The 27,966-nt window shown below is 31.9% G+C and overlaps 3 protein-coding genes and 1 non-coding gene across 4 annotated transcripts; all 4 read right to left on the bottom strand.

Moving 5' to 3' along the window:
• Positions 1 to 7,958: 7,958 nt before the first annotated feature.
• LOC127085805 (60S ribosomal protein L27-like) lies at positions 7,959 to 8,538 on the bottom strand. Its single transcript, XM_051026361.1, has one exon. It carries the CDS (start codon positions 8,477 to 8,479, stop codon positions 8,072 to 8,074), a length of 408 nt encoding a protein of 135 aa, XP_050882318.1. The 5' UTR covers positions 8,480 to 8,538; the 3' UTR covers positions 7,959 to 8,071.
• A 4,144-nt stretch (positions 8,539 to 12,682) lies between these two features.
• Positions 12,683 to 13,237, bottom strand: LOC127085797 (60S ribosomal protein L27-like). Its single transcript, XM_051026351.1, has one exon. It carries the CDS (start codon positions 13,166 to 13,168, stop codon positions 12,761 to 12,763), a length of 408 nt encoding a protein of 135 aa, XP_050882308.1. The 5' UTR covers positions 13,169 to 13,237; the 3' UTR covers positions 12,683 to 12,760.
• Positions 13,238 to 23,779: 10,542 nt separating this feature from the next.
• On the bottom strand, positions 23,780 to 27,303 carry LOC127085791 (cleavage and polyadenylation specificity factor subunit 3-I). The gene is made up of 2 exons (XM_051026340.1): positions 26,672 to 27,303; positions 23,780 to 25,673 (listed from the first exon to the last, which is right to left on the bottom strand). The coding sequence occupies exons 1-2, from the start codon at positions 27,107 to 27,109 to the stop codon at positions 24,003 to 24,005; spliced, it is 2,109 nt and encodes a 702-aa protein (XP_050882297.1). The 5' UTR covers positions 27,110 to 27,303; the 3' UTR covers positions 23,780 to 24,002.
• TRNAR-UCG (transfer RNA arginine (anticodon UCG)) lies at positions 27,275 to 27,348 on the bottom strand. Its single transcript has one exon. It is a non-coding gene; the product is annotated as a tRNA-Arg (tRNA).
• Between the last annotated feature and the right edge of the window lie 618 nt (positions 27,349 to 27,966).

Below are 27,966 nucleotides of genomic sequence, written 5' to 3'. Positions count from 1 at the left end.
AGAATAGGGTCGAAATACTTTGTTCGGAAAGTGTACGAACACGATTCTTCGAAGTTATCCAGGATTATCATACCCATTTTTCTAACAGTTATCAAACACTTAAAATATTTATTTTTGTTGGTTAAAGGTTAATACTTGAACTCTAATTTTGAAATACTTGTTGATAGTTCTATTTTACTTATTTATTTATGAATATATGCAATATTTTTTTAAATAAAATTTGTTAAAAATACGCTTTATAAAAAATTATTCTAAAAAGTAAATGAAAAAACTAATTGAAATGTAAAAATAAGCATATTTATTTATTAAAAAATAATAATAAATAGATAAATAAATAGACTGACAAGCCCGCCGTCGGCCAACCCGCCACCTTGGCGGGGCGAACTAGATTTTCAAGTCCAACCTCACTTGACGGGCTTGTCCGTCCCGCCCTTGTTTTTGGCGAACTAAAGATGTGGCGGGACGGGACGGACGACCCGTTTTGTCACCCCTAGTTTGGACCGTTCATGAAAAGGAGGATTGTGAGTGGGGTAGATTAAAGAATTGTTGTCACAATATACTGAAGTTGGTTGATCAAACGAGGTGTTGAGATCGTTAAATAGGTAGTGTAGCCATTGAATTTTATTGGCTAGGCTTCCCAAAGCACCGTATTCTGCTTCTGAACTACTTCCAGAGATAGTGCCCTGCTTTTTAGATTTCCATGAGACTATAGAAGTGCCGAGAAATACAACATAATCCGTGACAGATCTTCTAGAGGTTGGACAAGTAACCCAGTCAGAATCTGCAAAGTTAGATAAGCATAAATCAGCTGATGCAGAATAAAAAATACAAGTACCTGGAGCAAATTTTAAATATTCTAAAACACGAATAGCAGCTTTGAAGTGAACTAACTTTGGTTTGGAGATATATTTACTAAGCTATTGAACAACAAAGTTTATGTGGGGTCTAGTAGTATTTAAATAAAAAAGTCTTTCTATAAGTCTTCAAAATTGAGATTCATCCTCATAAAGAGGGGAATATGGACTAGCTAGCTTAAGGGAAGGATCATATGGGGTGTTAGAAGGCTTGGTAGCAAGTTGGCCAGAAGTGTATCTTCTTTATTTATCATGATTCCTTTGAAAGAGCTAGCAGCTTCTAAACCAATAAAGAATCTAATATTGCATAAGTCCTTGATTTTAAAACAATTGTGGAGATAGGCTTTAACAGAGTTGATTTCAGATAAATCATTTCCAGAAAGAACAATATCATCAACATAAATTAATAAAGTGGTATATGAAGAGTTTTCGTGTTTTATGGAAAGGGAGTAGTCAGCCAGAGAATGTTTATAACAAATAGAAATTAAGGAATCAGACAACTTTGAATACCATTGTCGACTAGCTTGTTTGAGTCCATAGATGGACTTTTGAAACTTGCAGACTTTGGTAGTTGAAGATGAAGGAGTATTAATAATTAATCTTTTAGGTAAAATCATGTAAACTTCGTCACTAAAATCATCGTGTAAAAAAGTATTATTAACATCTAACAATTTGGCTATTGAGGAAAGCTTTCCCTTCTAGCCTGGCAGGCCTAATTAGGTTAGCCGATTGTTGAAGCATTTGGATGAAGGGAAATAATACTTCATTTCAAGGTACAGTTTTCAACATAGAAGATATACACTTATCTATTAAGCTTCTTTCTTGGAATTGGACTGTTATAGGTAACAATAATAGCTTTGTTTATAATTTCTACGTCTGGTTTACATCCCCCTTGAATTGCTTGATTAGAGGGTGACAGGTTGTATATGTATTGTTGGGCTAGAGTACCCATCGTACTCTGTTTATTGTAATGAAATTTTGCTTATAAAAAAAACTCAAACACATTCTTAACTACTAAAATATATTGTTTGTTGGATTACTTTTTATTTTTCTTAAGAATATGGTTGTTGGGTTTCTTTCCACACTAAATTGGCCTATGTTATTGATAAATTTAGGTCTAATATATTTGATTTGATCAAGTTTGTTTCCCATTTCTTATGTAAAATACGGATTATGAACATGAGTTGTAGTTCACCTATTTTATTCCTATTTATTTGATGTACTCTTCTAATTCAACACATAAGTTAGTTTTTGCATCTAACATTTTGGTATCAGAGCAATAGTTTAAGAGAAAACATGTAAGGGAATGAAGGGAGATGGGGACAGAAGTAAAAAGTTTTGCAGAACCTTCCATTCTGAATTTTAATGGCGACTACGATCAATAGAGCATGGTCATGAATAATCTCCTTTGATCTAAAGAATAATGGGTTGATGTCGAATTAGGCGGCTCAGAATGTGAGAGTATGTAAGGGATGACAACAACAGAAAAGCAAATCTTAGAGGAGATAAAGCTGGAGGATTTTAAGGCTAAAACTAACTTGTTTCAATCTCTTGGAAATTCAATTCTAAAGACGGTCACACAAAAGGAAACATCTATATAGCATATGGACTCCATGAAGATCAAGTTTCAATGCTACACTTGAAAGAAGAGAGCTTAACTCAACCATCCATAGAAGAATTTTGAGGTTCTAACAATGAAGTAAGATGAGTTGATCACTGATTACTTTAGTCAAATAATGACGATTGCAAAGGGCATAATAAATTATGGGGGAAGATATGAGGGATGTTAAGATCATTGAGAATATTTTTTAAATTCTTTACTAATAAATGGAATTACTCCCTCCGTTCCTTTTTAAGTGTCACTTTTTTACTTTTTACTCATACCAAGGAAGCTAATAATTATTGTTACTTTTCAAACAATAATTCTTCTTTTACCTATAATACCCTTAATTATTTATTACATTCACTTTACTTTTTCTCTCTCTGCAATCATTATATAGGGGTAATTTTGACAAAATAGCAATTAATACTACCTTGAACTTTGCAAGTGACAATTAAAAAGAAACAAATTTTTTTGTAAGAAAGTGACACTTATAAAGGAACGGAGGGAGTACATTGTTTGTTGCATTTAAGAATCCAAAGATATAGATTAACTCTCTGTGGATGCCTTAAAAAGTTCTTTGCTCGTTCGTAAGCAAAAGTTCAAGATAAATGGAGAAGAAGAACACATTTTGAAGGTGATTCACGAAGAGACCTCTGATGATAAAGGTTGTGGAAGAGTCACTTTTAGAAGAGGACATGGACAAAGCAGAGACTGAGGCAATGGTCATCAAAATTGGAATAAAGAGACCATTTAATGCTATAAATGTCATAAAATCAAACATTTCTAATACGAATGTGAAGCAAATTATGCATTCTTGGAAGATTCAAAGGAGGTGGTATTAATGGTGCAGGCCAATACACATGAAACTAATCAAGATGATGAGTGGTTTATTGACTATGGGAGCAACAATCACATGTGTGATAATTAATCACTTTTTTACAACTTAAAAGAAGGGTTCAATAACCTCGTCAAGTTGGGGAATTATGCAAGCATGCACATTGTTGATAAAGGAAGCATCTAATTGAGAGTGAACAAAGAAAACCATCTAGTGAAGATGTGTTTTATGGGCCTAAATTAAAGAACTACCTTCTCAGTGATGAGCATTTGCAAGATAAGGGTCTATTTGTTTTAATGAAGCCAAATTCATGTTGAATCTACCATCCTACAAAGGGATTGTTTATTCAAACCAACATGACAACGAACAAAATGTTTATGTTGTTATCAAACGCACAACCAATGGAGGGGGAACCTAAGAAATAATGTTTTTCAAGAAACCACTCAAGACTTGGCTTAACTTTGACACTAAAGATTTGGTCACCTCATCTACAAAGGTTTGAAAACTCTAAAAACAAAGGCATGGTGAGAGGTTTGCCGAGTTTTTTTTAGGTTGAAGTTATATGTACTGATTATCTGAAGGGGAAGCAACACATAGAAATTATCCCAAATAGCAACACATAGAGAGCATCAGAAAGGTTGGAGCTCATTCCAGAGTTATTTATCCCAGATAACGAAGCGGAGCGGCAGACTCATAAAATGGGATAACGGATATTAGGATAATTTTTTTGACTAATAATATGAATAATCTACCTATAGATTTAATGTAGATTAAATAATATTTTTGACTAGTTATATAAATAATCTATATATATATTAATCCCAGAATCAATATACTTTAAAAGAAAGAAAAAAAACAATAATATGAAAGAAAAACTAACCTGAAAAGGAATAGAAAATTAATTAATAGAAAAGAAAAGCAGAAAATCGAAATAGGGAAGAAGGAGAATAGAGAGAACCTTGAAGCAGTTGAGGCGGATGATGAGTTATGGCATAAGAAGCAGCACGTGAAAAACACGAGAAGTAGCGAACAAAAGAAACGCGCGATGGAGAAAGGTGAAAACACAAATGAGAGAGGAGAAAACACTAACGATTATAATAATTTTTTTCATTTTTTTTTAGGATTAAAAGGTTTTTCTGCACTCCAAAAAAGTCTTAAAAGCAAAAAACTGCTCCGGACCGGGAAACGCTCTGCTCCCGCAACAGGTTATCCCAAATTTTCCCGCCGTTATCCAAAACTGGGATGTGCGCCACTCCTTCGTAGCAGAGGGTTGCCACACCTGGAGAGAATCCCGGGATAACGCCTGGAGCGGCCGCTATTAATAATATTGTGGCTAGTTCATGATGATATTATGGCCAATATTTCCAATATCAGAAAGTAGCAAAATGTGTCTCATTTCCTTTGTTGATGATTATAGTATAAATGAAATCGGTGTATTTTCCTTTGTTGATGATTATAGTGTAAATGAAATCAGTGTATTTTCTTGTCTCAAAGGCTTTTCTGCATTCATATCTTTTAAGTTATTTAAAGTTCTTGGGAAAAAAGAAATTTGTTCACCCATTAAATGTTTAAGAACAAATCATGAAGGTGAATTTATATTAGAAGAGTTGAAGGAATATTGTAGAACGAATGGAATCAAGATGAAATTAATTGTTGCATATATGTCATATCAAAATATAGTCGATGAGAAAAACAATAAAGAAAAGTGATGAACATGGTGAAGAGTTTATTGATTGAGAAATAAGTCCCAAAAAGGTTTTGGCCGGAGAAATATAATTTTGAAATGTCCAATATTTTTAGTAAAAAAGATGACGTCAAAGGGAAAATTTTACCTTGTACCCCTACAATTAACCCCATACCCCTACAAAAATTTAAAAATTTCCATTTTACCCTTAATTGGTTTTAACCAATTTACCATTTCATTTTTACCATTCGGTTGAAAATTGCAAAAATTACACTTTCACACCCCTCGCACCGGAACTCCTGCAAAAAGACTTCCGGTATGTATTTTTCCAAACCGAAAGACTTTAAGAAAGACTTCCGAAACACAAAAAAAGCAAACCGGAACACTTAAGGAAAGAGTTCCGGTTCATATAAAAAAAATTCAAAAAAATTTGCATACCGGAACTCTTTGGAGAAGTGTTCCGGTATGCATTATGTGTGTTCCGGAAGTCTTTCCTAAAGTCTTCCGGAACACACATAATGCATACCGGAACACTTCTCCAAAGAGTTCCGGTATGCAAAAATTTTTGATTTTTTTTTTATATGAACCGGAACTCTTTCCTTAAGTGTTCCGGTATACAGTGCAAAAACGCCAAATATTTGTCTTCTCCGGAAGTCTTCAACGAAAATGGTAAAAAAAATTTGAAAGGGAAAATATATCCTATTTATATGAGGGTATTTTGGTCAAAAAAAATTTAATGTAGGGGTATGGATACAATTGTAGGGGTATAGGGTAAAATTTTCCGCCAAAGGAAGCTTGTTATATGGTAAATCCTTCAATCTAACACTCGAGAGATTTTTGCAGTATAACATAGGCTCATGTACCAAATTTTCGACGGACAAAGATAAGAGTCGCAATTGTGTTTTATTTGAGGTTAACGACAAATAAAAAATATACATACTATATGATCACGTCTCAAAGTGGATTGTCATCAATCGAGATGTCATTTTTGAAGACAAAAAGTGGAGTTAGGGTGAGAGTTGTGAAGAGGATAATACATTGGAATTAGAATATGGAGATGACAAGGATGACAGAGAATCTAGAATACAATGAAGAAGATAATTTGACTCCTCAAGGTGAAGAAAAGTATACTTCCCCTGTTACGAAAACCTAAAAGAGAAGAGCATCGACATGGATGAATGAATGTCTATGGAAAAGGCCTTTCTGAAGAGGAAAACACATACTTAACTAGCTTTGTTTGCTCATTTTATTCACTCTGATGAATTTCTTCTGATGAAGATAAAAGATGCAACTGTGTTTTATTTGAGGCTAGCAAAGAATAAAAACATACAAAATATATGATAACGTCTCAAAATTGATTATCATTAGTCGGAATGTCAATTTTGAAGAAGACAGAGCATGGAATTGAGATGGGAGATGTAAAGAGGGAATACATTCAAATTAGAATAGGGAGATGATAAGGACGGAAACAATGAAGAGAATGGATAATACAATGAAGATTTCTATGCTTCCCCTGCGATGGAAACCCAAAAGAGAAGAGAACCATGACATGGATATATGAATATGTCTCTAACAAAGGCCTTTGTGATTAAGAGGGGACACACAAACTCTACTAGATTTGTTTGTTCATTTAGCTCACTCTAATCCAACTTCTTTTGATGAATGTGTGTAAAGGATGAAAAATGGACAGGCATAGGTTTTGAAATAAAATCAATTGAGAAAAGGATGAAAAATGGAAGACAAGAGAACCATGGGTTTTGAAATAAAATCAATTGAGAAAAATAAAACGGGGAAAATTACTGAACTACCTACCGCCAGGAGCAAAAAGGATACAAGTCAAATGAGTCTACAAAGTTTGGAGAAGTCGAAAAGTTGGTCGCAAATGGATATGCTCAAGAATAGTTATTTATGAGAAGCACAAGCCCCATGTTGCTTGTATGGACACAGTGCAAACAATCTAAGCAGTAGTTGCTCAAAGAAGTTGATGTGTTCCAACTTGACATAAAATCAGCCTAACTTGACATAAAATCAGCCTTTCTTTGCACAAAATTAATTAGACAGAAAATTAGTTAGAATTGTGTGTGTAGAGCAAACAGTGGGTTATCAGATAAAGAATGTGGAACAGAAGATGTGCAAGCTCAATAAAAGAATTTGATTTGGTACGTTTGATTTGGGTAAGATGATGTGCTTTTTTGATATTGAGGTGCTATGTTCATTAGTCAAATAAAGTATGTCACATGAATGTTAAAGAAATTTGGAATGCATTCAAAATCTTCTAGGATGAAAATGCTCTTGAGATGGACGGTCCATTAACAAGCAGCTAGTCAAAAGCTTGATGTAGCCCACAACTACAAGGCCGAATGTAATGCATGTGGTTATATTTCAATGCCCATTGATTATACTTCAATGCAGTTTTTTCTATTCTTTTCCTACGACTACGGAGGATAAAACACATTTCAAAAAACAACTAATAGTCTAAGCAACTCAAATTCATAATTTAGAGCAAAAAGCAACTAATAATGACATAAGTAACACAGAAGCATAGTTTTTTATGCTACAAGGTGTAGTTGTCAGGCTATACGAGTGAAAAGAGTGCCAAAGAAGATAGGCTACAAAGTGCTTTTTGTGATAAATGATGCATGAAAGAAGATATCAGGAGGTAGCCTTTTCGAGAAATTAGAAGGAGGATGGAGTTTGTGAGATGCCTGCAATTGCAATCTAACTTAAAGACAGTTTGTTTATTCAAACACAAAAAAAACACATTTATCGTGGCCTATTAAAAATTACCGTCGCTAAAAACCTACTAAGCAAGGCAAGCTTAAACAAGCAGTAATAGTATAGCAGATAGAAAAATTGTATAAAATACAAAATCGTGACATTTCCTGCATTCCTTGTCTTATTTTCTGAATTAACCAAATTAACCACAATTTCAAAATGTAAATAACCAATCTAATCAAGCTAATATATGAGATAGATCAAAGATGCATAATATAATACCTTCATAATAATCAAAACTATAAGCCACGAGTTCATCCATAATTCATTGATAATAATCAAAAGCCAAAATGTATAACTAGAAACAAAACAGTGAAAATTCAAAACCTAAGCTTGGTGAAAAACCACCTGTTCTTCCCTGTTTTGAACCTCTCTTCAAGCCTCTTCTTAGTTTCTTTCAGTGCAGTCACCTTCTTGTCCTTTGATTGAAGTACATCAGGAACAACAGCATCCTTCAGATCCACATCCAGAGTGTAACGAGTAGGCATCAGATGTTGGTAATTCACCAGCTTCACGAATGCCTTAACCCTAGATTTCTTCGCCGTCTTCTTCGCTGAGTCTTTCTTGATCACTTTGCTAGGGTACTTCTTGATTCCAGCTACAAGACAGTGTCCGTAAGGCTTCTCGCGGGTTCCGTCGTCGAAGGTTTTCACAATCACGGCTTTCTTGCCGGCATATCGGCCTTGCAAGAGAATGACCGCCTTGTTAGGTTTCAAGAACTTCACCATTTTCGCTCCCTAAGCCTCTCTGGTTCGGAATCTGCTTCTTCGTCTCTCTTTGGGGGCTAAAAACCCTAATTCTGTATATATATTGTAGCTTAAACCCAATTGGATCCTGGGCCCGTTATTTAGAGCCCAATTTGCTATTATTACGGCCCAATTTATAAAACAAAAATGAAAAACAAAAATACATCTCATTCATAAAAGTAAATAAATGGAGTAATTACTTTAAAATTAGATTATAGTCTAGGGCCAACATTTTTTGTGCAAAAGTATGTCTATTTATTTACAATATGATTTTTAAAGAGCTTTATTCACATTCTTATAATTTTACTTATATTGTACTAACAAATATTTATATATTGTACCATAATAAATAAATAAAAACTATAATTAATAAAAAAAATGCGAGTCGTCTTGATATTAATGATTCGTTGTGATCTCAATTAAAAATAAGATAGATTAATTTTTAATGGAATAAATAATTATGAATCATCATGCAAAAGTTTCACACTAGTCAATAGATGTAACATATTGGATTAGGTTGGATCGGGATTTGTCTAATCTATTACTCAGTCCGTCTAGACTTTAAAAAATTGATTTATCATCTAATGTGCAATTTTATTATCAAAATCAAATCAGAATGACTCATTCGTTTATATGTTGGAAGATATGGTTAGGTTCGCAGGTTGTATTTTAAATATAAAAAATCTTATCATTTTTTTCAATTATAAAAAATTAAATACAATTATGCAAGTTTCTAAGGTAACATGAACATTAAACCGATATAGACATGGGTTTAGAGTTTTAAGGTTTGATCGGGGTTAGACCGAGATTGGACAGTTATTGTGTAGGTTATATCATTTAGCACTAGTTCTCATTTAGATCAATGACTTTTATTACATCTAATTTCTTTATGAGAGTCACCTTAAGAGAGAGTTAAAAAATGATAGAATCATGTGGTTTAGGTAAAATATAGGCTTAATTCATCTTTTGGTCTCTTAATTTTTAATTTAATGTTTCATTTTGGTCCCTCAATTAAAAAAATTACACTTTAGTCCCTTAAAAATGTTCCATTAGTATAATTGGTATTTTCGTTAAATTTTATAGAAAAATGATAAGTATTTTCTATGTGGCAATTTAATTGTCATTATATTTATTTAAGGTGGCTTTTTATTTATTTTATATTTTATTTATTAAACATTAGTAATCTCCTTCTTCCCCTTTCCCCAAACCAAAACCCTAGCGGTCACAACACCTTTCTCATTTCTCTTTTTCTGTCGATTCAACTTTCAATTAAATCAATAACATATTAACTCTCTCTCGAAACCTCTTCTTCTACCTAGGTTCAAACAACTGTCTCTTTTTCTCAAGGTTCATCTCTTCTTCCTCACTATAACCATTTTTCAGAAAATGAACAATAAACATCATGCTCTCTCGGTTTCACTTGGATTCACATTCACCCAATTTTATTTTCAACTATGATAACTGAAGAACATCAATAGCAACAAACCAAATTAAGATTCAAAATTAAAATCTAAAAGGGGATGGAAAATACTGATGGATCTGATGTGGGGTGTTGTTGTTGTGTTGTTGGTGGAAAATGTAGCATTGTAGAAAGTGGTTATGGTTATGCTTTGTGTTGTTGTTGTTATTGTAACAGGTTCATTAATGAAGGTCATGAATATTGTTGTATAACATTGTGAATGGTTGTTGTTATGAGATGTATCAGTGATGTATGTCAATGAATTGATGGTCCACTTATTGATAAGTTTTGTTTGGTTTTAATATTTGTTGAAGATACTAATGTTAATGAGAAAAGTAATTTTTCAAACTTCCAAGTGGTTTTGATTAGTACTTTCTCAATTAAACATTGTTGTGTATTGTTGGTGTCATATTTTTTAAGCACCATTAAGAAACCCTCAAATTTAAATAAAATATTAATTTTTAAAATAAATTTGCTGACTCAATATGCTAGTTGACATACACATTTTTTAATTAAAGGATCAAAGCGAAATTTTAAATTAAGTTAAAAGACTTGGGGAGTAATTAAGTCTAAAATATATTAGTGAGATGTTTGTTATAGAAAAAATAATATTAGAATTTAGAACGAAACATATTCTTTTTAAGTGTTGTTAACTTTTTGAAAAAACTGTCATAACATTAATATAAAATTAAGCCTGACATTAAAAATATTAGAAACTAAAATAGAGAGTGTTATTTATAAATATAAGTCTCTACTTTTCACTAAGAAAATCAAAATTTTGAAGGGGTTAGAGATATGCCTTCAACTGTAAGGCTCATCTAATTTTATCGTACCACATTGATATTTTTTTCACCGCTAAAAAATGTTAAAATCCAATTCAACCTATGTGATTGGAGAAACCTTTGGTTTTGATCGATTTTCCCGATTTTCATCTGGTTTTTGTCCCGATTCTTTGGTAGACCGGTTATAAGGGTTTAATAGACTGTATGTAGGCTCGATTCCAAGTCTAACCGGTTGAACTGGCCAATCCAATATGATTTCCATAACCTTGTTTCTAACAAATTATATATTGTCTACAAAATTTACAAAAACACTTAGGGCTTGTTTGATTCAATTTTAATTTTTTGTTTTTAAAAACTGTTTTATAAATTAGTTTTAAGAATTATTTTTAGAATGAAAACAAAATAAAAATTCTTTTGGAAGCTGTATTTTGTAAAATAATTTTTGAGATGATGAAAGAAAAAATTTGTTTGGTTGATTTGTTTTTAAACTAATAAATAATGTGATTATAAGTAAATGATAAACAATTATTTATATTAAATAGTTATTAAAAAAGTTATAAAATCATTTTTTTCAATATGTATAATAGTAATCACAAAATAAATACACAAAGAAATAATAATTAAATTTTATTTAAAAAAGTAAAAAGTAGACAAATATATAATGTACATGTTATAGACATGAAGATATTCAACCAATTAAAATATGTTTCCTTATGCAAACATAACATTTTCTATTTGTTGAATTCTTCTTAAACACAACAAAAACAAATTAAAATATGTTTCCTTATGCAAACATAACATTTTCTATTTGTTGAATTCTTCTTAAACACAACAAAAACACATTTTTTATTACATATTCATATTTAACAAATCAATATAATTATAATCATACCATCAATAAAAATTTATAAATTTTGGTTTTTTAGTTTTTAACACTAAAAAACAAAAACAGTTTTCAAAATCACGTTTTTAAAAATTATTTATCAAATAAGTTTTTAATTTTTCAATTTTCAAAAACTAAAAAATTATTTTTGAAAAGGAAATCCAAAAGGCTCTTAATTTCCATAAAATTCTTGAATTAAAAATATACAAAGGAAAATAAGATAAAATAATTAGTCTTAAAATTATTTAAACTCGTTAATCTAGTAGTAATATTGATGATAAATAATTTTTTTTGACAAAATTGTGGTTTGTAGTAATAGATTAATTTTATATACATTTAAAATAATAATAAAAAAAAGAAATCACTAATGTCACGTCAACAAGTTGGGTCAATGGGTCAACGATTCAGAAACTCAAACCTAATATTGAACCAAAATTATATGAGTTGTTGCACGTTGGATTAGGTACACACATAAATAAACAGGTTTTGATAATTAATGGATTGTTTTGGTTTAGATCGGTGGATTTGTGGGTCGACTAATAGACAATATTCGAATACTCCCTCTGATCTTTTTTTATAAGAGACAACTTACTTTTTAGATTTATTGAATAATCAATGTATTTGCTATATTACTAGAGCAAATACATTGATTATTCAATAAATTAAAAAAATAAATTTTCTCATAAGACAAAAAAAAAAAAAAGTTTTAGTATTAATATTGCTTCAAGCCTTATTATTTCTCTGCGTGGAAAACGTGTATGTATATTTTGGGGCGATTTCAAAATTATATAGTGTGGCAATTGGCAGTAGCATTTCTTGATTTTTTTTTTAAAATAATCACTATTTCAAAAATAGTATCAAAATAACATATTTTGTGATAAATGATGCATGAAAAAAGACATCAGGAGGTAGTCTTTTCGAGAAATTAGAAGGAGGATGGAGTTTGTCGGATGCCTGCAATTGCAATCTAATTTAAAGACAGTTTGTTTATTCAAACACAAAAAAAGACATTTATCTGTGACCTATTAAAAATTACCGTGAAAATTCATAATAATCAAAACTAAGCCACAAGTTCATCCATAATTCATTGATAATAATCAAAAGCCAAAATGTATAACTAGAAACAAAACAGTGAAAATTCAAAACCTAAGCTTGGTGAAAAACCACCTGTTCTTCCCTGTTTTGAACCTCTCTTCAAGCCTCTTCTTAGTTTCTTTCAGTGCAGTCACCTTCTTGTCCTTTGATTGAAGAACATCAGGAACAACAGCATCCTTCAGATCCACATCCAGAGTGTAACGAGTAGGCATCAGATGTTGGTAATTCACCAGCTTCACGAATGCCTTAACCCTAGATTTCTTCGCCGTCTTCTTCGCTGAGTCTTTCTTGATCACTTTGCTAGGGTACTTCTTGATTCCAGCAACAAGACAGTGTCCGTAAGGCTTCTCGCGGGTTCCGTCGTCGAAGGTTTTCACAATCACGGCTTTCTTGCCGGCATATCGGCCTTGCAAGAGAATCACCGCCTTATTAGGTTTCAAGAATTTCACCATTTTCGCTCCCTACGCCTCTCTGGTTCGGAATCTGCTTCTTCGTCTCTCTTTCTGGGATAATAACCCTAATTCTGTATATATATATATATATATATATATATGGTAGCTTAAAACCCAATTGGATCCTGGACCCATATACATCAGTGACTTTTATTACATCTAATTTTTTTTTGGGTAATACTTATTTGTGGAGTTTTTCTTCAAATGTCCTATTATTGAAATTTTATTTTTAATATGCTCTATTCTGAAAATTATTTTCCAATCTACCTTTTTCCAGTTATGGCTCGTCACCACTTGAAGTGACGAGGGGATGAATAAGTTTTTTCGTTGGGTGAGCTCGTCACTTCACTTGAAGTGACGAGGAGATGAAGAATTTTTTTTTTTTAATATTTTAAATAGTTTATTAAATACTAATAATAATTAATCTAATTGATTTTTAATTATTAATTTTATATTTAATTAATATAATTGATTTAATTAAAAATAATAATAATTTTTTTATAAAAAAATATCTAAAATAAATAGTAAATAATTATAGTTTTTCATGATAATAAAAAAATTAATAATATAATAATATTTATTTAATCAGTTTTATAAAATAATTAGTCAAAAATTATATTTCTTTCATTAATTATTTAATTTTTTTTGTAGTTTTTTTTCAATCTCAGTCTTCTAATATTGTGTCATATTCTAACATATAAATAATTATATAATTTTTTTTATGATCATATATCAATTGTGAGTTTTTCATATTATATCATAATTTTAATAATATTTAATTCATATATTACATATATATTTAAGAATAAGATGAACATAAATTGCATTTAATTCTATTTATTCTAAATTCCATTTAATACGATTGATATTTTTAATGTTCCACAAAAAGTCCAATCATTATTATATATTTTCTTATGATAAATTTAATGTCATTAATTATATATTAATATATTTTATTATTTATAATTTTTTATAACACTGTGTTGTGTGCTCTCCATGACAACTATAGATCAATTCCTAATTTCTTTCTGAGAATTTAACACTATGTTATATGTTATGTGCTCTCTATGATATTATTATCCCTTAATGTTATCATCATAGCAATATTATTACAACAATCATCAATGATCATCATTTATAACTTACATATAATTCGTATATTCGTAGATTGTAATAAAATTAACATTACAATTATTAATGATATAGTTTAATAATTAATTCATGATTAATTTATTTTAAAATAAAAAAATATTTATTTACTAATAATTAAAATATATGTAATATTTATTCAAAATTTCTTATTTTTCCAGTAAATTTTGTCTTATTTACATCAAAGACATAAATTTCTCCCCTCAAATATATAAAAAAATTTAAATAATTTCAATAAGTTTTACCGCCTATATAAATGTTAATTTAGTAAAAAAAAGTAATTGGATAATTTAATAATTTAATAATATTTATTTAATCATTTTTATAAAATAATTAGTCAAAAATTATATTTCTTTCACTAATTATTTAATTTTTTATTGTATCTTTTTCCAATCTCAGTCTTCTAATATTGTGTCATATTCTACTATTATTTGATAATATAACTATATAACTCACATAATTAATAAGATGCCAAAAATATATAAATAATTATATAATTTTTTTATAATCATATATCAGTTGTGAGTTTTTCATATTATATCACAATTTTAATAATATTCAATTCATATATTACATATATATTTAAGAATAAGATGAACATAAATTGTATTTAATACTATTTATTCTAAATTCCATTTAATACCATTGATATTTTTAATGTTCCACAAAAAGTCCAATCATTATTATATATTTTCTTATGATAAATTTAATGTCATTAATTATGTATTGATTATTTTTAATTAAATCAATTATATTAATTAAATATAGAATTAATAATTAAAAATCAATTATATTAATTATTATTAGTATTTAATAAACTATTTAAAATATTAAAAAAAAAAAATTCTTCATCTCCTCGTCACTTCAAGTGACGAGCTCACACAACGAAAAAACTTCTTCATCCCCTCGTCACTTCAAGTGACGAGCCCTAACTGGAAAAGGGGGTAGATTGAGAAATAATTTTCAGAATGGGGCATATTGGGAATAAAATTTCAATAGTAGGGCAAGGCAGGAAAAAACTCTTATTTGTGTTCCTAGGGCAAAAGATAAAAACTAAATAAAGTAATAATGTATTGGAAATTGTGTATTAATTTTAATAAAGATATATAATTGATTTTTTAATTGATTTTTTCAATACAAACTTTCTACAAATGTGTGTCTTATCTTGTGCCCCTAGGACACAAGTTAGCATTTATCCTTTTTTTTTATGAGAGTCAGCTTAAGAAAGAGTTAAAAAATATAGAATCGTGTGGTTTACGTAAAATATAAGTTTAATTCATTTTTTGGTCCCTTAAATTTAATTTAATATTTCACTTTAGTCCCTCAATTAAAAAAGTTACACTTTAGTCCCTTAAAACTATTATATTAGTATAATTGATATTTTCGTTAAATTTTATAGAAAAATGTTAAGTATTTTCTATGTGGAAATTTAATTGTCATTATGTTTATGGGTCTTGCTAACTTGTGCCCTTAAGGCACAAGTTAAAGATACTACAATTAGAAAATTCGTGTGGAATAAAATAATGATTTAAGTTTCAAAAAATTAAATACACGCATTCCAAGAGAATATTTCTACAAATAAATCATTAACTTGTGTCCTTGGGGCACATGTTAACATTAGCCTATGTTTATTTAAGGTGATTTTTTTATTTATTTTATATTTTATTTATTAGACATTCAGAAATTTCCTTCTTCCCCTTCCCCAAAACCCTAGGGGTCACAACACCTTCACTTGGATTCACATTCACCCAATTTTATTTTCAACTATGATAACAACAGAAGAACATCAATAGCAACAAACCAATTTAAGATTCAAAATCAAAATCTAAAAGGGGATGGAAAATACTGATGGATCTGCATTAATGGATCTGATGTGGGGTGTTATTGTTGTGTTTGAGGGTGTTTGAAGAGGCGCGACGGTTTCTGACAAAAGTTGCGGTCGAGTTTTTTTTCTCAGATGATTTGATAGCACAAATAACTAATGTCGAAAGTCTCGCAACTTGTTGATTCTCTGTTTCTTTCTGCTTATATTTTTTTTTCATATTTCTTTGCTTCTTAAGTTTTTTGAGACATTGATATCACTTTGTTGTTATGAGATTATGAGATGTATCAGTGATGTATGTCTGGGAAATTGATGGTCCACTTATTGATAAGGTTTGTTATGTTTTAATATTTGTTGAAGATACTAATGTTAATGAGAAATGTAATTTTTCAATCCTGCAAGTGGTTTTGATTAGTATTTTCTTAATTAAACATTGTTGTGTATAGTTGGTGTCATATTTTTTAAGCATTATTAAGAAACCCTTAAGTTTAAATAAAATATTAATTTTTTAAATAAATTTGATGACTCAATATCCTAGTTGTCATGCCACGTTGGCAAAAGTTAACTGTTATCTTTTAAATAAATTTGATGACTCAATATTAATTTTTTAAATAAATTTAAGGGACGGAAGTGTTATCTTTTTTAATTAAAGGACCAAAGCGAAACTTTAAATTAAGGATCAAAGCGAAACTTTAAATTAAGTTAAAAGACTTGAGGAGTAATTATGTCTAAAATATATTAGTGAGGTGTTTGTTATAAGAAAAATAATATTAGAATTTAGAACGAAACACATTTCTTTTTAAGTGTTGTCAACTTTGCGAAAAAACTGTCATAACATTAACACAAAATTAAGCCTCACATTAAAAATATTATAAACTAAAGTAGAGAGTGTTATTTATAAATATAAGTCTCTACTTTTTACTAAGAAAATCAAAATTTTGAAGGGGTAAGAGACATGTCTTCAATTGTGAGTTGAAGGGGTTAGAGACATGTCTTCAACTCTGAGACTCATCTAATTTTATTGTACCACATTGATATTTTTTTCACCTTTAATTATGTTTTTATTTTAAATAAATTTAAAAAAAAAAGCTAAAAATATTAAAATCCGGTTCAACCTATGTGATTGGAGAAACCTCTGATTTTGACCGGTTTTCTCGATTTTCATCTGGTTTTTTGGTTTTTGTCCCGATTCTTTGGCAGGTCGATTATAAGGGTTTAATAGACTGTATGTAGGCTCGATTCCAAGTCTAACTGGTTGAACTGGCCGATCCGGTATAATTTCCATAACCTTGTTTCTAACACATTATATATTGTCTATAAAATTTCCAAAAACACTTAATTTTCATAAAATTCTTGAATTAGAAATGATACAAAAGAATATAAGATAAAATAATTAGTCTTAAAATTATTTAAACTCGTTAATCTAGTAGTAATATTGATGGTAAATAATTTTTTTTGACAAAATTGTGGTTTATAGTAATAGATTAATTTTATATCCATTTAAAATAATTAAAAAAAAAAAGAAATCACTAATGTCACGTCAACAAGTTGGGTTGACGTTTCAGAAACTCAAACCTAATATTGAACCAAAATTATATGAGTTGTTGCACGTTGGATTAGGTATACACCTAAGTAAACAGGTTTTGATCATTTATGGATTGTTTTGGTTTAGATCGGTGGATTTGTGGGTCGACTAATAGATAATATTTTTTATAAGAGACAACTTATTTTTTAGATTCATTGAATAATCAATGTATTTGCTATATTAGTAGACCAAATACATTGATTATTCAATAAATTAAAAAAGTAAAATTTCTCTTATAAATAAGACAAAAAAAATAAAAGTTTTAGTATTAATATTGCTTCAAGCCTTATCACTTGGAGTAAGTTTTTGCACATCACTAGAAAGATCCAACACCTTTATTATTTCTTTGGGTGAAAAACATGTATGTATATTTTGGGGCGATTTCAAAATTATATAGTGTGGCAATTGGGAGTAGCATATCTTGAATCTTTTTTTAAATAACCATTATTTCAAAAATAGTACTAAAATAATATATTTTTCAAAAAAAAAAACCAATATAACCACTTTTCAATGGTGCCTGCATGCAGCATTATGGTGCCTGCATGCAGCATTATGCCATTAAGAATCTGCGTCATTGCAAGTGGAGTATCCTTTATTTTTATTTTTATTTTTATTTTTAAAAAATTTAACTTATAATTAAAAAGAATTGAAATAAAAATGAAAATGGAAAATAATTAATAATACAATGTTATAAAGCTAAAATACACAATAATTGACAAGAAAATCAATGATTCGTCCGATCGAAACATTCACATGTTCTACATCCTGATGCATTAGCCTGCCTTCAGAGTCTCTCACGCTTTCCTTAAGGTATTTGAGGTCTTTGAGTATGATGAAATATTGGTTGGATGAGATGATGCCCTGTTTAGTCTTGGTGTCCGTACTCTCCAATCCCAAGCTACTATTTAAAAATTTTATTCCAAAATTATCCTTATTGATAATTATTTTTGTATTAAAAGAGTTTTAAATTGAAAAAAGAAAAACCAAAATCAAACAATCCTATTAAACCAAACTGGTCACTTGTTAAATTCTAAAAATAATTTTATTGACATCTCGACAAAAAATAAAAATAAAAGGATTTAAAATAAATAAAAATTGAACACAAAAATGTTTGAAGTATTAAAATGAATGCACTAAAATAATCAGTGCGAAATATACTTTCGAAAAACAGATAGATTTTGAGCAAATTTTCAAGTAAAAAATGTCTAGTTGAAAAGGATTAGAAATTACACGAGCACGTCGGATGAAACTACACGAACCGTAAATTAATTAAATTGACATCTACATGAACCGTAGATTAATTAATTTCATTTACATACATTTTGAAATTTGATTCAACCGATTTGTCTGTAGATCCAAAAATTTATTTTGATGATCTTGAATTGCTTTAAAAAGATGCATGAGACGATAGAAATGTACGGAATGTAATTAAATGAATTTTTTATATTTTAAAACGGAATGAAAGTTTATTGAATTTTGACTTTTATTAAACTAATGAATGACTAACTGGAATATGATGCAAATTCTTCAGTGAACAAATGCTTGGGGAAAATTTGAGGTATAATAAATATGATGGTTGATAAACATAGGATTGCAGGTAGAAATGAGGGTTTAGCAGTTTTGTGGAAAGAAAAAGTCAAGTGTAGTGTGATGAACTTCTCAAGGAACTTTGTGAATTTTCTGATACAAGATGAAGTGAAGGGGGGTGGACACTAATGTGCTACTATGGCTACCTTGAGAGGGGAAGAAAAACACAATCTTGGGATTTGCTTCGTGAACTGCAGGATATGTCGAAAGTTTCGTGGTGTATCATTGGTGACTTTAATGACTTTTTATCTCAATAAGATAAATGAGGAATCCACCCTCACTTGAACTGGTTATGCATGAGATTTTGAAATGCGGGTAGTAACTGCGACTTAACTGATATTACACTTGAAGGCCATCGGTTTACATGGATTAAAAGTAAATGAGTTGTCTAGGTAGTGGAAGAGAGACTGGACAAAGATTTAGAAAACTCATATCGGATTGTTAATTTTCCTAATGTCAAGCTATTTAATTTGATAGCCTCACACTCATATTATAACCTTATTTTATTGCAATGCGGGCCAACTAAAAGAACCAGCAACAAATATTCATTCAAGTTTGAAAGCAAGTGGTTGAAGGAGGATGAAATATATAATATCGTGATGTATGGTTGGATGCAAGGCGAGAATATTGATGTAATGCAACATATAACATCGTGTGGAGTAGAATTAGAGAGATGGAATAAGATGAAATGGAGGAAAACTAAAGTAGAGGTTGCAGGATGTTTAGAGAAGATGGAATCGTGTCATAATAGCCATGAACCTGGGTCAGTTGTTATGTTTCTCGAAGCGCAAAGGGAGTACAATCGTGTATTCATCCAGGAGGATACTTTCTAGAAATAAATAGTGAAAATTCATTTGCTTCGAGACGGAGACCTTAAAATTAAGTTCTTCCGTATGTCAGCAACCACAAGGATTTTTTTAAGAAAATTCGTATGCTCATTGATGAGGAGGCAATGGAAGTGAAAGACCAAGCTGGCATGTGCGAAGTTGCAAAAAAGTATTTTGAGATTTTATTTGCAGTTAAAGACGGTGTGTAGGAACCGATTCTATCTCTAATCCAGCCATCGATCTTAAGCGTAGATAATGATAAGCGGGTAGCTTTACAAAAGAGGAGCTACACGAAGTTCTTATTCATATGCATTCTGATAAGTCCCCGGGACCTGACGATTTTAACATGGCTTTCTATCATATGTTTTGGAACATGTGCGGGGAGGATATTTTTGTTTACGTTACCCATTGGATGGATGAGGTTTCTTCCATTTGTCTCTTAATGATACAAACATTTGTTTGATTCCAAAGTGTGTGAAGCCTAATAATATGAAGGATTTAAGACCTATTTCGCTGTGTAACATGGTTTATAAGATGGTTTCGAAGCTCATTGCTAATAGAATGAATGAGCGTTTGCCTAAATGTGTGTCTGAGGAGTAATCGGATTTTGTTGAAGGGCACTTTATTTTGGATAATGCCTTGATAGCCATTGAAACTATTCATGCATTAAAAAGAAAAAGAAAAGGAAACAAAGGTGAACTACAACTTAAAATAGATATTAGTAAAGCATATGATGTAATGGATTTGAGATTTTTTGAAAGGTGTTTTAGTCGAATGGGGTTTGTAGAGAGGTGGGTTCATTAGCAGATGATGTATGTTACTTCGATTAATTATTCTATTCTGGTTAATGTAGATAGAGTCGGACATATTCAGCCAGGTGGGGGATTAAGACAAGAGAACCCAATGTCCCTTTATCTTTTCATCCTATTGGAGGAGGGCTCGTTCGCTCCTATCAATAGAGTTGTGGCTAGGGGAGATATCCATAGAGTTCAGATTTGTAGAGGGGCACCTCGAGTGTGCCATCTACTTTTTGCTGACGATTAGTTTCTCATTTACAAGGATAATTTAATAGAGGTGACTAACCTCATGGAGTTTCTTAAAGTCTATGCAAAAGCGTCGGGTCAGGAGATTAATATGACTAAGTCTGAAGTGTTTTCAGTCGAAATATTAGTAGACTGGCACAGGAAGATTTAGCTCGTATCATGGGGGTCCGCCAAGTGTTAGGTACTAGGACATATACGTGCTTACCTTCGATGATTGGTAGAAGTAAAAAGGCTACTCTTGCTTTCATCAAGGATCGAATTTGGAAGAGAATAAATTCTTGAAGGGGTAGGTCATTGTCTAAAACAAGGAAAGGGGTTATGATAAAGTCATCGTTTCAAACAATACCATCATATGTTCTGGGTGTTTTTGTCATCCCTGATGTTATTGTTAATGATATTGAGAAGATGTTGAACTCTTTATGGTGGTGAGGAGGTAATAACAATAAGGGTGTAAGGTGGCCTGCTTGGGATAAGTTAAGTTGTACCAAGAATAAAGGGAGGCTTGGTTTCAAAGATTTCAAACCTTTCAACTTGGCTATGGTTGCAAAACAAGGTTGGCATTTAATGACAAAGCCAAAGAGTTTGTAGTTAGAGTTTTCAAAGTAAAGTATTATCCCATGACCTTTTTCTTCAAGCTTACCAGGGTAACTATCCAAGTTTTGCTTGGAGAAGTTTATGGAAAGCAAGGAAAGTCTTGACCCTTGGATGGAAATAGAGTATTGGTGACGGGAGTAAGATTAAAGTGATGACCGAACCTTGAATAATAGGTAAATAAGAAGTTTGCTTAGGAGGCCCACAAAGGCAAGGTGCTTATGATATTACTCTTAATGACATAATGTTGGCAAATGTTAAACAATGGGATGTTTAGAAATTTCGTTGACTATTTACCCATCATGTTGCTAATGAAATTCTGAAGGCACCTCTCTTTGAGGAAGTTATAGAAGATGGTAGGGTGTGGAAAGAAGAACAAAATGGAAATTATAGTGTAAAAATTGCTTATAGGTTGATGAAGAGATCCCACACAAATCAGGATGAGGAGATCTCACACAAATCAGGTAAACCATTGTGTGGAAGTGGATTGGTGTAGCTTGTGGAACATTATGGTGCCACCTAGAACCAAACATTTATTGTGACGCGTTTGTAGGGACTGCCTCCCAACTCGGGTTAAGGTTCGACAATATTGGGTAAAGTGCCCCTCAAACTGTCAATTGTGTAATGATATCGAGGAAGATGAGTGACACGTGTTCTTTGATTTCACTTCAACTAATTAGAGCTGGAGAGTAGCAGGTTTGTCTCCTATTATAGAACTTCGTCTTCATATTTTTAATTATGTTAAATTCTTTATCATTGATATTTGTAGTAAAGAATATAAGAGGCCTGTAGGGAGAGTTGCGGTTTCGATGTGGGTACTTTAGAATAACAAAAATATTGTGATATTGAATAATGATAGAGATGAGGAGTCGAAGTTAGGTATGAAAGCCTACCATACTTGACATGATTGGTTTAAAGCTCAAGATAGACATATGAGTGATAACGATGCCCACAACTTCCAAACAAATTGGAACCCCCCTAATGAAGGGTGGGTGAAGTGTAATGAAGGGTGGGTGAAGTGTAATATCAATGCGGATTTCAATAAGCAGAGAGGGAGAACTAGTAGGACTTGGTGTGTTAGAGATTGCTTTGGTAGATTCATCATTTGAGGTATGTCTTGGGATCTTGGCCTTTTAACGATCATAAAAGCAGAAGCCTTAGTCATGAAAGAAGCAGTTCAAGCAGTCGTCCAGATGCAACTGAATTATATGATTTTTAAAAGTGATTCTCAAATAGTGGTTCAAACTATCCACTCTAACCAAGGTGACAACTCGGAATTTAGCTTACTCATTTTGTCTACTAAGAATCTTTTACATTGTATTCCCAACTTTGATGTTAAATTTGTTAAGTGCCAAGTAAATTTGGTTGCTGATGTATTGACTAAAGTGATCAATTCTTAAACTAAGCATACGTTAAATTTATTTGTGTAAAAAAATCAATTTGGTCAATAAATATTTTTTTTACTTCAACTCAAATTGTTAAATGCCCATGTGATTAACTTGTTGGCAAAGAGTAAAACATATTCCCATCGTTTCAAAATGAGTGTCGGTTAAAAATTTTATATACAAATTAAGAATTGTGTTAATATTGTCATAAGACTTTGCACTATTTCTAAATTAACCTTGTAAATTTGTTAAAAGTAGTGTAAAAAATAATTATCAAAAAATACAATTAAAAAAATAATCATCATTTTTAAATTGAGAAATGAGAATAAAATTCATTTTGAAACAAATTTTATTGTTGTTTGAAACTGAGGGAGTAAATGATTGTATTACTTAAACTTAATAAAGAGTGCACATTAATGGTTCTGCATGTCTGTGACCTTGTGATTCTATTCAAGGAGGGGATTCTCTCCTGTGGAATTTTCATTGAACAAAACTACTGCACAAACCCTGAGGGGAGACTTCACAAAGGCTCACCTAAAAGTATGCCAAAACTAGATACGATAACAAACCATTAATACCAAAATTTAATCATATATAAAATAAAAGAAACTGAATGCTACCATTAATACCAAAATTTAATCATATCTAAAATAAAAGAAACTCAATGCTAAAATGTATGATACAAAGAACATTGGGGGCTAACGCCAATTAAATAAAATTGGAGCAAATAATGTTGTGCCGAAGTTCATGTTACATGCCAATAAGTACAATTTATGATAAATGACTTACATGTTAGTGGAGCATGAGGGCTAGTATTCCTAGGACAGCATATGGAAAAGAAAGAACTATGGCGGTGAAAGAGGAATCGGCTTCACAGAATTTTGAATTTGTGAAAGAGGTATCGGCTTCACAGAACTTTGAATTCGCTTGAAAGTTGTTCTTACTCTTTCTTTAAGGGCTTCATTTTGACTCTCAACTTCACCACTTTCCTTGTCGAGCTCAGCCACGTTGCCATCAATGTTAATTATCAGCTTCCCATTTTCTCCAACCTTCACATCTCCAAAGAGTGACTTGAGGAGAGCATGCATAACCTTCTCTATCTTCTTCTCATTTGCTTCCTCAATTTTTGTAGCATCTGATTCAGCTATTATTTTTGGAAGATCACGGTTAATATTTAAAACTAGAGCAACAACCGAATCTGATACCATATCACTAATGGGGTCTGCTGTCCAATGCAAGGAGACATGCTTCTCCGACTCATGCTTCACTGTCACACGCTCATGAACTAGCAAGGTTGGAACTCCAGATTCTTCATCCACTGACGGCTCAACACTCTCATATATTTGTCTCAGTCTATGTTGTATGACACTAAAGGCACCTGGATAAGGGATGGTAATTCTCTGAGTAACGTTTGCCGTTGATAGCTGCGAGAAGACATGGAGATCATCGGGTGCCATTATTTGATATGTGAAGCCTTTTTTAACTAGCAAACCACTGACGGTTTCACCGACCTGTGGTGTTTTTTCAGCCAGCTTCCCAATGGTTTTTGCCATTTTCTGTGAATTGAAATACATTTCAACAGACTGACAGTTTTTGGGAGTGAGGATCTTAGTGTTACGATCAGCAAACTGAGTCACAAGTTTCTGTTTGAGCCTCCCCATCTCATTAGCTTCCCCATGAACAAGAATTATGTTAGGCGGGTTGAGCTCTTCCAAGAAAGCACTTGTTTGAGCAGAGTCAGCATGGGCAGAAAAGGAAATGTAGTGAACCTGCATGTTGAGAGGTGCAGAGAGTCCATTCATCAGAGTAACTTCCTTAGGTTCATTAATGATAGTTTTTGCTAGTGTCCCCTCCACAACATACCCAGGTAAAACACAACAATTTTTCTTGTCAGAGCACCACATATCAAATAATTGCCGTGACAACCCACTCTGAAGTCCACCGGGGCTCGCCATCACCACAGACGGTCCTACGTCTTTGAAAACATCAATGCTGCTCAATGCCGATATGTGCTTAAAGGAAAACGGATTTGACTTTGCATTCTGAATCCTATCATTCATTGAAAGGGTGTAAGTCTCATAAACAGTCAAACATTTTTTGGCAAGAGGAGAAGCATAATAGATAGGTATATTCTGGAGTTCCGGATGATTTTGCCAATACTCATCAAGGATCAGCAGTAGCTCTTGTGCCCGACCAAGAGCAAAAGCTGGAATCAACACACGACCCCCTTGAGAAATGGTCGAATGAATAACATCAGTGAACCTCTTTTCTCGTGTGTGCCGAGGCTGATGGTGTTGTACACCATAGGTAGATTCTATAATACAGACATCAGGTGAAAACTGTGGGGTCTCTGCAGCTCGAAGATGCCTGTCTTCCTCACGTGAATAGTCTCCTGTATACAACACTCTAACACCTGCAATGTCAACCATAAACATAGCAGCACCAAGGACATGGCCTGCAGTGTAACACCAGAATCTAATACCGTTCACTTCAAGCGTTTGATGGAAATCAATAACCTGCAACCATCAATTAAAAGTACTGTTTAACATATACATCAAAATGTTGAAGCTACAAACATACACATTATTGTAATTACATGCCTCCAAGGAAAAATAAATCTCTAAATCTAATACCATTCACTCCCAAGAGTTTGATGGAAATCAATAACCTGCAACCACCAATTAAAACTACTGTTTAACATGTAAATTTAAGTTTTGAAGCTAAAAACATACACATTATTATAATTACATATCTCCAACAACAACGACAACAACCAAGCCTTACCCCACTAAGTGGGATCGGCTACATGGATACATATCCCCAAAATGTTCTATCCAATACCATGTTTCTATCCAATTTATTTATCTCAAGATCTTTATTAATCATATCTCTTATAATTTTTCTAAGTCTTCCTCTATCTTTAGTTGTTAGCCTCCTCTCCATCTTCTTTGTCCGGTATACTCTCCTTACAACAAAATCCACATGTCTTATGTCTTCTCTCTACATGCCCAAATGCCCAAACCACCTAAGCACATTTTCCACCATCTTACCCCAACCCTCTCTCTATTATTGTCATTTTTAATCTTCTAACATCTAGTCTTACCACACATCTAACACAACATCGTCATATCTATCTAACACAACATCCTCATATCTGCTACATTTACTTTATTCTCGTATTGATTTTTAACCGCCCAACATTTTGTCCGGTATAACATCACAAGTGTTACCGTTGTTCGGTAAAATTTTCCCTTTCAGCTTTAGCAGTACTTTTGTGTCACATGAAACCCCTGAGGCTCTCCTCCATTTCATTCAATCAGCTTGAAATCCATGACTCACATCCCTTTCTATCTCTCCAAAGAAATAAAACCCTAAATCTAATGAATTAGAAATGAATAACCCACAGTCCCCAATTACAACTACTAACAACAAACACATTAACACACACTAAAACCCTAAATCCAATCAATTGAATTATGATAAATCAAAGCACGAGTCTGAAAGAAATACAGACCTCAATTTTATCCATGGAGCGATTAATATCCTGCTCATCAAAAAGCATATCTTCAATAGAAACCTTACTGACTTTCACATAATCAGACAACAAAAGCTTGTAAATCGCCTTCGTTGCGTACGTCATGAAAACCCGACCTTTGAAAGTTGTTTTCTCGAGAAAATAAGGAAGCGAAGCGGCGTGATCCAAGTGAAAATGAGTGATGAGAAGTACGTCGACAGTTGAAGGATCGATTTCGTCGAAGTACGGCAGCGCCGCCATGCCGGAGTAAGCAGGATGAATACCGCAATCGAATAAAACTGTTTTTCCTTTGTAGGTCATGTAGACACAAGAACGACCAACTTCATTGCCGGCTCCTAATGGTGTTACTATCAATTGATCTTCGGCTTCTCTGTTGTTGCTTGCAACATTCGGTTCGCGTTTCTTTACTGAACTCATTTCCGATTCCGATTTGAGTTCAAGAAATGAAGAGTGTCTTCACTTTACTCTGCAACAAACAAGTAACAACGATGAAGTGAAACCCTAACTTTGGGTATGCCTGTGAATGTAAACGATGTCGTTTTGACAACCAAAAAAGGATAATAGAGTGAAAACCAAAAGAAACGACCACAGTGGGAGTCGAACCCACGACCTTCTGATCCGAAGTCAGACGCGCTAATCCACTGCGCTATGCGGTCCTTGGTGAAAGTCTTTACTATGAGATAATTATGATATTCAGAACAAATGTTGCAAACTACTCCAAATTTTATTGTTGAAGAGAAAGAACATATAGCACAGACGTAAACTTAAAAAAAAAAGCTCATTTCATTAAGCATATAGCCTTTATAAATAGTAGTAACTGTAAACTATAACTCAGATAAATAAATAAATAAAAACTAATTCGAAAGCAATTAATTCCTAAAGACTAGGGTTTATTAAAACTAACAACAATAAACTCCTATTTGCTAACATCAAACTAAAACAACAACAAAAAACACGTTAATGCCCTCCATTATCTAATTGCAGTATGTAATTAATTTTTACTGTTTCCTTAAACATTTTATAAAATAATTTTAAACTTTGATTTCAAAAAAGATTTTGTTTTAAATTATCAATTTTCGAACTCAGATAATCTTATTTTAATAAAAAAACACTAAAACTAACTATATACATATATAGAATGACATGTCTCGTTGATATACCAGTTGTATGACCCAAAAGCAGAGCTGGAGTCATACAGAGTCGTAGTAGGATGTTGATGATCTCATAAATTTGACTCAAATTGTGGGGGAATATTACGGTTGTGATTTGTATGT

The sequence above is a fragment of the Lathyrus oleraceus genome, chromosome 1, assembly GCF_024323335.1.
Source record: "Lathyrus oleraceus cultivar Zhongwan6 chromosome 1, CAAS_Psat_ZW6_1.0, whole genome shotgun sequence".
Taxonomy (NCBI): Eukaryota; Viridiplantae; Streptophyta; class Magnoliopsida; order Fabales; family Fabaceae; genus Lathyrus; species Lathyrus oleraceus.
Note: the sequence above shows the minus strand (reverse complement) of the source record. Positions and strands in the feature narration are given on the sequence as shown.

Bases quoted from the DNA above. Each gene is read 5' to 3' on its own strand.
- LOC127085791 (XM_051026340.1), bottom strand. From the start codon at position 27,109: ATGAGTTCAGTAAAGAAACGCGAACCGAATGTTGCAAGCAACAACAGA. The intron at 25,674-26,671 runs GTCTGTATTTCT...TGATGGTTGCAG, and splicing joins GCTCCATGGATAAAATTGAG to GTTATTGATTTCCATCAAAC.
- LOC127085805 (XM_051026361.1), bottom strand. From the start codon at position 8,479: ATGGTGAAGTTCTTGAAACCTAACAAGGCGGTCATTCTCTTGCAAGGC.
- LOC127085797 (XM_051026351.1), bottom strand. From the start codon at position 13,168: ATGGTGAAATTCTTGAAACCTAATAAGGCGGTGATTCTCTTGCAAGGC.